This window comes from Schistocerca gregaria, chromosome 2 (genome assembly GCF_023897955.1).
Source record: "Schistocerca gregaria isolate iqSchGreg1 chromosome 2, iqSchGreg1.2, whole genome shotgun sequence".
Lineage (NCBI taxonomy): Eukaryota > Metazoa > Arthropoda > Insecta > Orthoptera > Acrididae > Schistocerca > Schistocerca gregaria.
The window spans coordinates 905,641,824-905,657,763 of NC_064921.1; the positions used below are offsets into that span (position 1 = coordinate 905,641,824).

General features: G+C 42.6%; 1 protein-coding gene across 1 annotated transcript in view; it reads left to right on the forward strand.

Moving 5' to 3' along the window:
* The window catches only part of LOC126336044 (uncharacterized), a 116,478-nt gene extending 107,126 nt beyond the window's left edge, over window positions 1-9,352 (forward strand). Inside the window, exon 2 of the mRNA XM_049999524.1 lies at window positions 9,228-9,352. Coding sequence (XP_049855481.1) covers window positions 9,228-9,352 — 125 coding nt within the window. The remainder of the gene's footprint in view (window positions 1-9,227) is intronic.
* The last annotated feature ends 6,588 nt before the right edge of the window (window positions 9,353-15,940 follow it).

Here is a 15,940-nt window from a genome sequence, read left to right on the forward strand (position 1 = left end):
ACAGTCACGCTGCTAATAACCGGATCGAAACAGTACGTCTTGATACGTCTCAAGCTCTCCTATCTGTTATGCGGTAACAGTACTATCAGCCATGGTTGTCCTTACAATAAGGCGGCCGAAGTGGCCGAGCGGTTCTAGGCGCTTCAGTCCGGAACCGCGCTGCTGCTACGGTCGCAGGCTCGAATCCTGCCTCGGGCATGGATGTGTGTGATGTCATTAGGTTAGTTAAGTTTAAGTAGTTCTAAGTCTAGGGGATGATGAATTCAGATGTTAAGTCCAATAGTGCTTAGAGCCATTTGAACCATTTGTCCATACAATACGACGTTTCTGGCAGGCATCTGTGCTGCGTGAACGTTTAGAACCTCATCTGCGGGTGTGACCACTGATACCAGTCCCATTGCACAACTGACACTGTACGTCCAACTTCAGCGGCAATTCCAGAATGAGATTTTCACTCTGAAGCGGAGTGTGCGCTGATATGAAACTTCCTGGCAGATTAAAACTGTGTGCCGGAACGAGACTCGAACTCGGGACCTTTGCCTTTCGTGGGCAAGTGCTCTACCATCTGAGCTACCCAAGAACGACTCACGCCCCGTCCTCACAGTTTTACTTCGGCCAATATCTCGTCTCCTACCTTCCAAACGTTACAGAAGCTGTCCTGCGAACCTTGCAGAACTTGCACTACTGAAAGAAACTATACTTGGGAGAAATGGCTTAGCCACAGCCTAGGGACTGTTTCCTGAATGAGGTTTTCACTCTGCAGCGGAGTGTGCGCTGATATGAAATATCTTGGCAGATTAAAACTGTGCGCAGACCGAGAGTCGAACTCGGGACCTTTGCCTTTCGCAAGCAATTGCTCTACCATCTGAGCTACCCAAGCACGACTCACGCCCCGTCCTCAAAGCTTTACTTCGGCCAGTATCTCGTCTCCTACCTTCCAAACTTCCCAGAAGCTCTCCTGCGAACATTTCGGAACTTGAACTCCTGAAGGAAAGGATGTTGTGGAGACATGGCTTAGCCACAGCCTAGGGATTGATCTAGAATGAGGTTTTCACTCTGCAGCGGAGTGTGCGCTGATATGAAACTTCCTGGCAGATTAAAACTGTGTGCCGGAACGAGACTCGAACTCGGGACCTTTGCCATTCGCGGGCGAGTGCTGTACCAAGAACTTGCCCGCGAAAGGCAAAAGTCCTGAGTTCGAGTCTCAGTCCCGCACGCAGTTTTAATCTGACAGGAAGATTCTGTGGCAATTTTCCGAACGGACCATCCTAGTACTCGGAAGGCCACAATTTGACCCGTTTCTAACTCGCTCAGTTGTCTGTAGGAAGCTCGAGGGTGTGTCCGTGGCATGGCTGCCTGTTTGCTTTGCTTCAGACGTTTGCAACACACTGAGTCTTCTGGCTGTGAGCGTTCCCTACGCTATGTGTTGGCGGACGACGTTGAAACCATTACCCGTACGTCTGCAATCTCCCAGGTTGCATATGACGTCATCGGATCAAAATCGACGTCGTCGTTGCAGGTGTACATTTCTTTTTTTTTTTCTGCATTGTATATAAATCTGAAAACATGCCGAATGAATGTTGTAAGCGCTCTTGAGTGAAGTAGTGGCGTAATTCTCTCAAATAACAGTGTATATCAAACCATAATAATCAGAAAACAACAGGTCTTTATCTAACAGCAAAGATATCTTTTAGAACCTCAGAAATTGCTTCAGTTTAGTAATAAAACGCTGTAAGAAGGTCTGTAACATTTTAAATGTTGTGGTGGACAATTAGAAGTCACATTTATACAAATCGACATTCTTTTACTATTATATGCTCTTAAAATGGCTTGTTACACGTGATTCATGAGTGCAAGTTTAGTCATAATTGTTCGGATGATTTTTGAACTATAAAGTTTATAATATTTTTTGTTCTTCCAGTGGGTTTGTGTTAGTTTTCTCTGACAAAAAATGGAAAGATAGAACTATGTTCAGTTTTCGTTGCTTTCATGTTGCTGTCTAATGCAGTTTAAGAACGATGAACAGTAGATATTTACTTTCGAGTGTTCAGGGGAGATGATATTTCTCGTCACTCCCTTCACCTGTTTGGTCAGAGGAAGCTCGTATGCTGCTCACAGTATTAGTAGAGGAAAAATTTCACCGTAGTTCTCCCCTACCTCCTACCACCCCCCCCCCCCCCCCCTCCCGACCAACCTGCTGCTATTGGCACGATCCAACTCTTTCCTGGGACAAATAAATCTGTCCGCCTGACGCTAAAGATGTCGCGATAACATGGCGCTCCATTCTAGATTTTCACTTAACTTACGTTCTCAAAAAGTTAATTCATTACGTATTTTTTATCTACTGCAGAGAAACTGTGGCAACTCAGAACACCTCGTCCGTACAGGTAAGGGTAGCGTAACCGCCGCGGAGGTACGAAAAGCCTATGGGCGAATCAAGCTTTAATCCTATGAGATGAATCTATATTTCATATAAGGATTTGTGTGATTATCGCATATTATTTTCTTCCAGTGCGGCGAAACTTTTCATATTTTATAGTACATTGTTAAAACGCGCATCGAATTGGGTATATTTGTTCAAAGTCTTTTAAGGAGAATTGAGGAAATGTGGAACTGTAACTGAATTTTATCAAGAACATTGTAATTAATAAAGATAGGGAGAGGTATTTATGTGAGCAGTGCGTAGGTGCTATTGAAACTGAGCAGTGGTGACGATCAAAAAGAGGCTATGAGGTTATCTAGAGATGGTTAGCCTCTCATACGGCTTCGAAATACACGCTCAACAGTGCTTCACTACTGACCTCACTTGTGAAAGGTTCGCCTTAACACTTGGCCTGAAGAATGTGATATATCGATGACGTGGTGGGCCTATTCCTGGGCGCTGTCCAAGTTGAAATTCAGCTACAGTGGCAGCAGCCCTAGGGATAGTGTTCGATCGTGCTGGTATACGAGGTATGATGTTCACTTCGAAACTAATCGGCGACCTCTTACCACTGCGCAGACATTGAATGAGCCCATGTTTCAACTAAAATGGATGACATTCCTTATGTTCAGCCAATGGCTTTGCAGCAGTGGTAACACGGGTTCCCGTCGGATCATAGAAGTTAAGCGCTGTCGGGCTGAGCAAGCACTTGGATGAGTGACCATCCTTTCTGCCGAGCGCTGTTGACAAGCTTGGTGCACTCATCCGTTGTGAGGCCAACTGAGGAGCTACTAGACTGAGAAGTAGAGGCTCCAATCTTGTAAACTGACGTAGAGCCGGGAGAACGGTGTGTTGACCACATGCCCATCCATATCCACATCCACTGACGCTTGTGGGCTGAGGATGACACGGCGGTCGGTAAGCACCTTCCAACACCTGTTCGGGAGGAGTCCTTATGTTCAACATAACTAATACATCTTACAAATTAGGACTTTGTAGTGGTATGGTGACATCCCTTTCCGCTGCTTACATTAAAACAAGTTTTACTTTCTGACAAAATCACCGTTCATCTGTGCGTGGGCAAGGGGAATTAAATAATAATAAAATAAAATAGAGCAGATGCATGCATGATACTGTCAAGAATACAAGCGCTCACCAGAAAATTTTATGATAATTGTGCACACGCCATGATAAACATTGTTAAATACCTTAATGTAGTAGCACATGTACATGAAAAGAAAATTTCAAATGAGAAGGTTTACTCTTCACTTAAAATTTCTACGTTACAGTGAATTATATGCATTTAATATGTCTAGCGTGGGATGTGGAATTTCCATCTCACGTCGCTCAATCACCGTCCTTTGAATAAGAACTTCGAAAAGTTTAACAAGTTCCGAGTTTAAATGGGTAGAAACAATCTACGACTCCTACAGAGTGTACACAGTACATTTCACGACGAAATGAGTTGACATTGGAATCCGTCCAGAATAGCGGATCTCTTTATTCGTTAAGACACGAACTAGAAGTTCCTACTTTGAAACAGTCTTATGCTTCTGTAGCAACTAAAGCCGAAACATCTACAAAATCTCACGCATAGCGTACACTATTCCTATTGGGTAAACCAATAACTTTCTGTTTATGCAAATGATTCACTATCTGATAAAAAGTACCCAAATATCTATTAGATATCTAACAGACAGCATTAACATGAGATGTGTCCACACTTCGGGAGATGACGACTTTGCTGGGGTCACTTCCAACAACGAGCCTGAACGTCTATGGAAGAATAGCAGTTCATTACTCAAAAGCCGGTACCAGAGAAGGTAGCGAATTTGAGGCCTGGAGACAGTCCATTTCATTCATGTTATCTTCCACAAACTGTTGCCTCACAGATGCCAGTATATGATACTGTGTATTGTCATACTGGTACGAAGAATCATCGTCTGCGAATTGCTCCTCTACTACACGCAATACATTATATGTAAGATTTGTTATTACGCTTCGGCATTTGGTTTTTCCTTAAAGGAGGTAGGACTTCAAACGGACCGACATGAAGCAGGAGAGGCACCATGTATGGAAGTGAAACATGGACGATAACTAGTTTGAACAAGAAGAGGATGCAAGCTTTCTAAATGTGGTGCTAAAGAAGAATGCTGAAGATTAGATATGTAGATCATATAACTAATGAGGAGATATTGAGTAGGTCTGGGGAGAAGAAAAGTTTGTGGCACAACTTGACCAGAAAAAGGAATCGGTTGGTAGGATATGTTCTGAGGCATCAAGAGATCGCCAATTTAGTATTGGAGGCCAGTGTGGAGGGTAAAAATCGTAGAGGGAGACCAAGAGATGAATACACCAAGCAGACTCAGAAGGATGTAGGTTGCAGTAGGTACTGGGAGATGAAGAAGCTTGCACATGATAGAGTATCAGGGAGAGGTGCATCAAACCAGTCTCAGGACGGAAGACCACAACAACAACCACAACAACAACAGTGTAATGGACGAAATGCGAGGATTATGACTTTGTAATAACCTTACCAACAAAGGTATGCCTATGAGGGAGGAGCTTACTGCAGCATCTCTCAGAAATATTTCACATAGGGTAATGGATGAAACACGATGATTCTGGCTTTGTAGTAACCATACCAACAAAGAGAAGCAAATGAGGAAAAAGCTTTCTTCAGCTTCTCAGAAATACTGCATGTAGGGTAAAGGGTGAAGTGCGATGATTCTGGCTTCATAGTAACCATACCAACAAAGACATGCAAAGGAGGGAGGAACTTTCTGTAGCTTCTCTCAGATATACTTCACATAGGGTAATGCATGAAACGTGATGATTCTGTCTGTGTAGTAATCATACCAACAACGAGATGCAAATGCGGGAAGAGCTTCCTGTAGCTTCTCTTTTATACATCACATCAGCTAATGGATGAAATATGATGATTCAGGTTTTGTAGCAAAGTTATCAAAAAATAGACACCCATGAGGGAGGAGCTCACTGCAGCTTCTCTCTGAAATTCTTCCCATAGAGTAATGGATGAAATGCGATGATTCTGGCTTTGTAGTAACGTTACCAACATAGAGACGCCTCTGAGTGAGGACCTTTCTGCAGCTCTTCCCAGAAATACATCACATACGGTAATGGATAAAATGCGATGATTCTGGCTTTCTAGTAACCATACCATCAAAGAAACGGATATGAGGGAAGAGCTTTATGAATTTATGTGTAAAAGTATAGACAGCGGAAATTAAAATGTCCTGTGGTGCCTGTCCTGCTCCAAGTCGTCCCGTTTGACGTTCTGCCTCACTTAAACGTAATAAAGGTATCTTACCCTAACCAAGAAAAACACTCCCTTACTGTAACATCAATTACTTCGTGATTCACTATTGGCCCAACAAAAACATTTTAACACAATTATAATCTATGGCCACATGAGCCACATGTGGCTCGCATGATTTAAAACCACAATAGGTATAGAACCATCGTTTTTCAAGAAATGGTTCAAATACTTATTCTATTTGGTTATATTAGCTACATATAATATTATTTACTATTGTTTTACTTTGTCTAAAAATGTTCATAAATAAAGATCTTAGATTATTCTACTTCTTCAACACAGCAATGTCACTGTCACTAAAACACTCTTTGAACATAAAACTGTCACGTTTATAGCATTTAGTGCACACCCTCTTCACTTTCTTAGCAGCATCCTTTCTTTGTTCTGTTCTTGGCAGGCGCTTATAACAGTCCAAACATCTTCTTCGACTGCTCTGATTTGGTCCCTCTACTGTCACAAGGCGATGGCTGTTATCTTCCTGGAACGCCTGGAGTGTTGCTCGTGGTTCTCGATCTTTGGCATTCAGTAGCAGTAGTGTCACGCTCACTGAAAGGAATTATTTGTAACTGAGACTTTGATCCTTTGTTTGCAAAGTTGTAGAGCACTTGAGCATTTACAACAGATGTTCCAAAAAGGATTTCAAATAGGATCTTTCTGTACCATTAAATCTTATGCCTAAGTTAGGAATCACCATGGCTACCAGTTGTAAAAATATTGAATGCTACGAATATGAGAGTGTTTCGTGGAGCCACCACTTTTAAATCAATAGTTGAAGTGCATTATCTGTGAGACCTATGAGGCTCACGAGTCCTCTAAACACAATTCTGCATGTGAGCCAGTTATGGCTCATGCGCCCCACAGCAAAATGTGGCGTCACAAACCGTGTGACTGTGGGCCAACATTGGCTCACGTGGCAGTCAATGTGACAGAGAATAATCCGAGGTACAAGGAAACCGATTGTTAGATACTGCCCCAGCAGTTATTTTCTTTTCAACATAACAGCGGCGTGGTTTAAGATTTTAGTGGAACTGTTTTGACGAAATCTGGATTATTATCGTTTTGTTTGTAGAGACAATGGCTTTGAAGGACACGGGAGCTCCGCCATTGATATGCACCCACAGAAATTTTGGAAAGCCTCCAGCTCTCCCCAAGCTGCCATACAACGGACCGGGTTTTTTTATGGCAACGCTTGAGGCAGTGTTTTTCAAGCATACATGACAACAGACTTGGCTTTTTGTCGCAAAAACGTCGACCGGACGAGGAACACGAGACATGTTCAAAAAGTAAGCGTACTAGATTTTGATATATTTTTTAGAAAAAGTGTTTGGTCAAAAAAATTACAGTATATTGTTGATACAGTTGTTGACAAGTTTTCCGCGTGATCCCCATCTCGTTCAGTGCATGTGGTCGGCCGTGATACAAGCCATTTTATAACCTCTGCGAGGAACTCTCACGTCAGCACCATGGCCCACTTTAGAACATCTTTCTGCATCTGCTCGTCGGTTGCAAATTTTATTCCGCTCATGAATGCCGCGCCGTGTTGCCACGCGGTCTGTAGCGCCTTGTCACGGTTCGCGAGGCTCCCGCCCTGGGAGGTTCGAGTCCTCTCTCGGACATGGTTGTGTCTGTTGTCCTTAGCGTTAAGTTAAAGTTAGATTAAGCAGTGTGTAAGCCTAGGGACCTCAGCAGTTTGGTCGCGTAGGAACTTACCACTTTGTTAGTGGCTCGAAGTCTTTCAGGTAGGTGCAAAGATAAGGCACCAAGTCAGTAGAATACAGGAAACAGTTCAAAACATCCCAACCAAGGGAATCCAGCTGCCCATTGGTGGCTTAAGGTGCTTGAGGACGGGCGTTGTCGAGCAACAAGCACACTCCTCTACTCACAAATCCCGTCCTATTGTTGTGAATACGCCACTTATATAATAATGCTCTCAAGTACATATCCGTCATACAGGCCCTGTATATACTCCTCCCACTATTCAGCTTTCCATTTTTTGCATAGGGCTGGTTTTTCATCTGTCTTGATATTCGTGTAGGTTGTTCTCTTTTCTCCCAAGTTCTCTTGAAACTGTCCTTCCCCCAAGCAAAATATTCTTCTAAATCTTTACATTTGCCTTCCAACTATTCCTGCTTAGTCATTTTGTATCTGTATGGTGCAGAATTTGGCAAGTAACCCCAAATAATGGAGAGTATGACGTCATCCTCATGAGTGGTCAAAGTATTCCGTTAAACTTTGGCTTGCACGATAAGACAATCAAATCTAAAGGCCGTATATTCGAATAAATATCTAGGAATTCCAATGAAAATTACAATTATTGGCAGAATACTTAGGAGATCGGAAACATTTACTAAAGAGACTGCATAAATTACGCTTGTAAGTCGTCTTTTGGAGTACTGCTGCCCGTTGTGGTATCCTTATCAGGCAGGATTAAGAGAGTACACAGAGAAATTTCAAAGAAGGGCAGCACATTTTGTACTATCGCGAAACGGGAGGGAGAGTATCACCGACTGATACAGAATTTGTGGTAGACATCATTAGAGCGAAGGCGCTTCTCATTGTGGCGGGATCTTCTCTTTAAATTTCAATGAATAGCTTTCTTCTCCGAATTCGAAAATTTTTCGATGACGCCGACCTACAGAGGGAGATACGATAATTGTAATGAAATAAGGGAAACAGATTTCGCACGGATAGATATAATTGTACGTTGTTTCCGCGCGATGTTCGAGAGTGGAATAATGGAGAATTAGTGTGGACGTTGTTCGGGGAACCTTCTGCCAGGCAAATAAGTGTGATTTTCAGAATAACCGTGTACATGTAAGTTTAGATATAGAATTCATCAGTGCAAATGAAAGGTCTACTCTGTTCGAAATGGACATTTGTTGTGCCTGCACTAACTTCCCTACACTACTTACACACATTCACTCTGTTCATGACACCTTCGCCGTAAACCATTTTTCGGTAAGTGTTGTTCCTTCCGCAAGTAGGAAGCCTATCGCAGCACGTGGTTCGCACTTGGTGGGATTTATTACCGACATCTTTCACATAACAGGGCACTACAACGTTTGTTTACTTACCACCGTTTTCCTGCGAGGCTCACTCTTGTCATGCACTCAGTGTTACCAGTTTTTTAACCGTAGCCCTCTATGGTTACTGTACAAGTACTTGTACGTTATGAACATGCTTCATATCCGTGCACCAGCCCAATGGAATATCTCTTGCTCCAGGGCTTGTCCCTCACTGCTGGACATTAGACCTGTTCTGTCGTGACGTCTGTCTGGGCCTCTGACGTGAGTTCAGCCACAGGTGCTGCCACGGGCCTGGTAGCACCTTGCAGCCCTATGCTCTTGAGAGTCCAACTGGAACGATTCCAGTTGGGCCGTTCGTGCATGTCAGTGCCTAGCACTCCGTTGTCTCTGGATATCCTGGGTTCGATCTGGGCGGCGCAGAGTGCGGCTTGCTGCTTTGCAGGCTACCGGCAGCACTCTCAGCAGACCTTTTCTCCACGGCGGGGCTGTGCTGACCACACTTGCCTCAATGAGGCTAATCCAGCTGCCTGGGGCTGGTACAGCAGCCGCCGCAGCTCCTCGCCGTAGTGGTTCCCGGCTGAGGACACTGTCCAAGTGCGCTGTGCACAAAGAGTTGCCAATAGAAGCTGTTTATCTTCTGAGAGCATCCTCTTGCTTTGCTTTGACATCATTACAGCCTGACAGCCAGGTCGTCCACCTGTCACAGAACGATAGGTAGTGCTACATAACGAAGTTTTAAGACATTCTGATCTCTAGAACTTCCCTACCAAAATACACGAATTACGAATCTAAAACTACTCTTGCAGTCAACCATACTGTGCCACTTTATTTGAAGTAGCACATACAGACAATAGCCATGATGAGTTGGATTCAGTTGTCAACATACTCTAAACAAGTAAAACCTTGATGTAGACGGAACTTGATGCAGACAGAGCTTGATGTAGACAGAACAACTTCCTGAGCAATGTTACTTCAATCAAATCGTATAGAAACACGTAAAAGAATCGTGGATGATGTAGCAGCCTAGCGTAGACAGAACAACTTCCTGAACAATGCTACTTCAATCAACTCATATAGAAGACAATATTATGTACATCGAATTAGATGGAAATTTTCTACATCAGTAAATTTCCAACATCAGAACACAACATTACCAAGACCACTGAGATAATATGAAGATATATAAGGCGAACACCAGGCAGCTGGAGTTTTTTCGAGCGAGAGGTTTTTTCCTCAGCCATAAGGCAAATGCCAGGATTGGAATGCAGGAGACTTAATGGACAATATCTTCCTTTCAAGTATCGATACACGTACAACTAAAAATCCTACAAAATTCAATAAGCACCCAACTGTCCGAAAATAGTGGAATCAAAACAGCACAAACTACTGAAAGGTGAAATGCTCTCCTACAGCCCACTACACCTTCAGAGTTGGAAACAAAGATTTTAAGAGAAAAAGATATTTAGCGAGCTACGTTACAAAATGAATGAAAGAGTCATTTTGAACCTTATTAGTTTCGTGACTTTCGAATGAATACACGGACTAGAGTCGAAATCTTTGACTCGTAACTTAATATGACTGGGATCACACACCCCTTGTTTTCTAAATGCGAATCTCCATCACATCTATCTTGCACTTTTTAGGAAAGACGAAAAGCTCCTATCAGTGTTACGACTAATACGTTTACTTTAGGGCAACACTAACTGCAGTATGTTTGCTATACATGGGAGAAACTGCAAAGAAAGGTAAACTGATGGCTAAATTATACACTTACGATTCGTAGTCTTGGCAGGCTCCACAGTAGGCCTGATTAGGTAATATCTAATCTACAAACATACTACACAGGGCACCGTATGGTGCGTGGCGGACGGTACCTTGTTCTAGTACTAGTTATTTCCTTTCCTGTTCCGCTCGCTAACGGAGCCAGGGAAAACGACTGTCTATATGCCTCCATACGAGCCCTAATACTGTTGATAAGATATCGACATGTCGATACTTTTCCGGAAAGTATCTTTACATATTGGGGAATCATTTCTATGCTATATCAATATATCAATGTAAAAGTGGCAATATCGAGTGCCGATATTTTTATTTGATAATATAATATCAAATATAATTTCATTATAATTTTTCGGTAAATATCTGAAGATGTTCTTTTGAAGTTGTAGTAGAACATCAATTTATTATCACTGTGTGTAGGAATCTTACTGTTTTTTGAGCTTTCATCACATCCAGTCTTTCTCTTTGTGTGCAGCAAGTATATGGGGCACAAAACAAGAAGTCTAATTACACTCGGGAAAGGGGGGGGGGAGCGAAGTGGCTGGAATAACAAGCTTCTTGATGTGATGAGGTAGCACACCCGCCGGCCGCGGTGGTATAGCGGTTCTAGGCGCTAAGTCCGGAACCACGCGACTGCTACGGTCGCAGGTTCGAATCCTGCCTCGGGCAATGGTGTGTGTGATATCCTTAGATTAGTTAGGTTTAAGTAGTTCTAAGTTTTAGGGGACTGATGACCACAGATGTTAAGTCCCATAGTGCTCAGAGCCATTTGAACCAATAGCACACCACTTGCATTTAAAAACAATTTTTAACGCAACTAGCGTGCTATTTCTTCATCGGCATTCTTCAAAAACAGTTGCTAAAAATGATGAACAAAAATCTAAATGTGAGGATTGGTCTTTAGTGTGAGCGGAGACGTGTGAGGGGAAATTCTGACGTAATTGGCGCTCGGCGGTACCAACAGAAACCGCATCGTTTAGATACAAGCGTAGGCTTCCGCGGCCGTTGTTAACTACCGACGTTTCGGTCACTGTTGCAAGTGACCTTCTTCAGGGCGCCTTTTTTTTTAACCGACAAAAATAGTACCCTGAAATAGGTCACTTGCAGTAGTGACCGAAACGTCGGTAGTTTTGCATAATGAAAATGCCGTCACAAATCGAGAAAAAATGTTTTGACTGCAGCGTTAAGCTTCACCACACAGTGTCGACACTACAACTGCTAGGTCGCTGGCGTTGGCAGAAATTAAAAAATCAAGAAAGTTGACTTAAAGTGTTCCGTACGAATTCTAAGTGTGACGAAACCGGATGACGGACCAATCGGACACATTTTATTGTGCCATTTACATGCAGTTACCACTGTTGGCTAAGTACTTGTCGCCAAGGGTGAACGTGCATCGTTTTTCCTTTGATTCGTGCTCTAGGGAAGATAGGCAGCCTATTAGCTTGTTGATGTACAAAAGTTTAATAATAAATCAATACTTCATTATACAGTTTTAAAACCGTCAGTACATTTACGATATGCAGCGATATTTTTATAAGCAGGTACTTCGATGTTTATGAAGTCGATATGTCTATACTTCGATACTTTTTTCTATACATCGGGTGCCGGTAATGACAATTTTTATGTATCGAGTTATCGGATTCCCGATATTTTTAAAACTGTCACCAGACCTAGTGTGAGGGTCTTCCATTTGTGCCACTGGTGCCCCACGTGGCATCTTGTCTCACTTGCGCCTTGAACCGGCGCTGCGTGTGGAAGTGCAAGATATACCGTCATAAATGTCACAGGTAGGTAGGAAAAACACGCAAGTATTACGGAGACGTTCCGGGAACTCGAATGGGAATGCTTTGAGGGCAGGTGGCGGTTCTGTCGAGGAACACTACAGAGAAAATTTAGAGAACAGGCATTTGAAGATGACTACAGAACGATGCAACTGCCGCCAGCATACATTTCGAGGAAGAATCACGAAGATAATATTTACCGTAGCCGCCTTTAATTACAGTTTTACTCTGACTGTCTTCAATTGTGATTTAATTCAGATCTTAATTGACCATAAAATTGCTTCGCGTGGTATTTACTTCACTTGCGGCCTCTTTAGTCGTAATAACTGAGGCCTAACAATTATCTTTGACTTACTCACTGAATAAGTTAAACTAACATGTTAAATTATGGAACGATTTCCAGCATTTCATTACTATTACTTGCAGACCAGCGACGGCCCATAGTTAGCTTGGGAACTATTCGTTTCGTTTAATACTATGACCGCGTTAATACTGACTATAACTGTATGAACCTTACAATTCGGAAAGACGTGATTGCAAAATTCTGTCATGTTTAATGAATGAAAGGTAATATTGCCGTAACTGGGAATTGGAATTAAATATTACTCCCAAATGAAAAGATGCCTTATTTAATTATCTTACTGTTTTAATAGTTCAGAACATTTCTCTTTAATTAACTGGAAAGGAAATTCTGAAGAACAAAATCACGTTAAAATTGGAGTAAATGCCTTTAATTGTTTCACACAATCATCTACAGAATACAGTGTGACAATTCACGGTAATTCTCATGAGATCGACGAATACAAATGAAAATGGAATTGACGACTTCGCCGTTGGTTGTTCCTTTGATCTCTTTCTTTTACTTTTCAGTGATCGTAGTATAATGTTTATGATGGTCGCTCCTCTTTATCTAGACGATAAATATGTCACATTTTTATTATTATTTAACGGCCTTTTAATTACAATAGCCATGACTTGAAAAGAAGGACGGAAGAGGGGGGTGGGAGAGGGGGAGGTAACGCCTTTTAATATGGCTGTGACGCCTGGCGATACGAGAAGTTGGGGATCATACGGAGTCATATAGATAATTTTCCCTCGCTGTATTTGCGAATGGAGAAGGAAAGGTTCAAATGATTCAAATGGCTTTAAGCACTATGAGACTTAGCATCTGAGGTCATCAGTCCCCTAGACTTAGAACTATTTAAGCCTAACTAACCTAAGGACAGTAAAGTAAAGCTGCATGTCCTCGGGAAAAATTACGGCTGTAGTTTCCCCTTGCTTTCAGCCGTTTGCAGTACCAGCACAACAAGGCCGTTTTGGTTAATGTTGCAAGGCCGGATCAGTCAATCATCCAGACTGTTGCCCCTGCAACTACTGAAAAGGCTGCTGCCTCTCAACAGATACCCCTCCGTTGTGGTTGCACCTACGGTACGGCCATCTGTATCGCTGAGGCACGCAAGCCTCCCCACCAACGGCGAGGTCCATGGTTCATGGGGGGGGGGGGGGGGGGGGGTTGCTATTTGGGGAGCAAAATAACTGATAATGGTCGAAGTAGCGAGGATCTAAAATGTAGACTGGCAATGGCAAGGAAAGCATTTCTGAAGAAGAGAAATTTGTTAACATCGAGTATAAATTGAAGTGTCAGGAAGCCATTTCTGAAAGTATTTGTATGGAGTGTAGCCATGTATGGAAATGAAACATGGACAATAAATAGTTTGGACAAGTAGAGAATAGAAGCCTTCGAAATGTGGTGCTACAGAAGAATGCTGAAGATTAGATGGTTAGATCACATAACTAACGAGGAGGTATTGAATAGGATTGGGGAAAAGAGAATCTTGTGGCACAACTTCACTAGAAGAAGGGATCGGTTGGTAGGACATGTTTTGAGGCATAAAGGGATCACAAATTTAGCATTGGAGGGCGGCGTGGAGGGCAAAAATCGTAGAGGGAGACCAAGAGATGAATACACTAAGCAGATTCAGAAGGATGTAGGTTGCAGTAGGTACTGGGTGATGAAGAATCTTGCACAGGATAGAGTAGCATGGAGAGCTGCATCAAACCAGTCTCGACAACAACAACAACAACAACAACCTAAGGACATCACACACAACCAAGCCGTAATAGCAGCGCCGTTCCGGACTGGAGCGCCTAGAACCGCTCGGTCACAGTGGCCGGCAGAAGAAAATGAACTGACTAGCTATGGTACAGGGTACCCTTCGCCACTCATCGTAAGGTGGCTTGTGGAGTATGCGTGTATGAGCAGACGTAGAATTTCTCAAATCTTTGAGGTCCTTAAGCAAAACGTGCATGGGCGGCAGTAGAATCGCTCTGCAGCGTGAGTTCAAGTACGGGTTCTCTAAATTTTGTTAATAGTATTTCGAGGAAAAGAAAATAGTCTAAGCTGTCTGTATGCCGGTTTGCTTTCAGATTTGCAGCTAAGGAAAGACTATTCGGCCTTGAGGCAAAGGCCCATATAAGGAGAAGCCACGTTACACATTACGTCCTCTTACATCTGGTTGGGTAATTAAGTCGAAAAGTTGGAGGAAGGCGACAGCATGTCACCTCTAATAAACAAGTGGCTGGTAGCGGGGCTTTACATCAGGGCCCGCAGCTCGGGCGGACCTGCTACTTTAGGGGCTCACAGAAAAGCAAAGTAAATTTTGTTTTTATTATTACTAAGATTAAAAATGATTAAAAAAGATTAAAATATAAAAAATATGTAAGAGCATAAATACGGAACTATGTATGAGCCAAATAACCTAGTCATATGCGAGTATCCACAGAAGTGTTAAGATAAGAACGGAACGTAGACTCCGCCAATACTGAGTTTAGCACAGCTGTAAGAGTGTGCATACAATATTTGTCCTGGCTGTCTCTCCTAACTCTTGCTTTGCAGCATGTTCTGCGCTCAGCACAAAAGAACGCGTATCTTAATTATTACAAAACAATGAAAACAATAAAAATGTATGCTAAAGTATCACATTTTGGTAGAAAATTATTTTCCTTTCACGTCAAGTGTACCTGGAAACGTATTAAGCACACTTCTTAAAACATTTGTCTTTTATCAGATCTTTATTCCAAAGTATCATCAGTTATCCAATGCGATGTGGTGGAATAACCACCAATCAACAGCCAACTTAGTTTCAGGTGAGCTCTCTACACGGGTTGTTAATACGAGGGTTGGAACTTTAATAATGGTAAGTATTTATTTATAGCTCGTACAAAATAGATACGTACTTCACAGTTTTACTGACCTGACCTTCAAAGTAGTCACCAGCATTGTGTATAACCTGCAGCCAGCTATGTGGTATTCGTAGGATAGTCTTAGCAGTGCCAGATGTGTTGACAGTTCGAGCGCTAGCGGTATATTGCCCGACGAATTTGTTGCAGTTCTGAAGCGAATGCCGTGAAGTGTTTCCTTCAGTTTAGAAATCGAGTTGAAATTGCGAGGGCTTACGTCAGAGAATTGCAGTAGGCTGTATAGCACTTAGCAGCCCCATCAGTCAAACAAATCAGCAACAGCTTGCACTGTACCTGCTTTAGCATTGTCGTGCAAAATGATGGTCAGGTCGTGCAGAAAGTGTCATCACTTCTG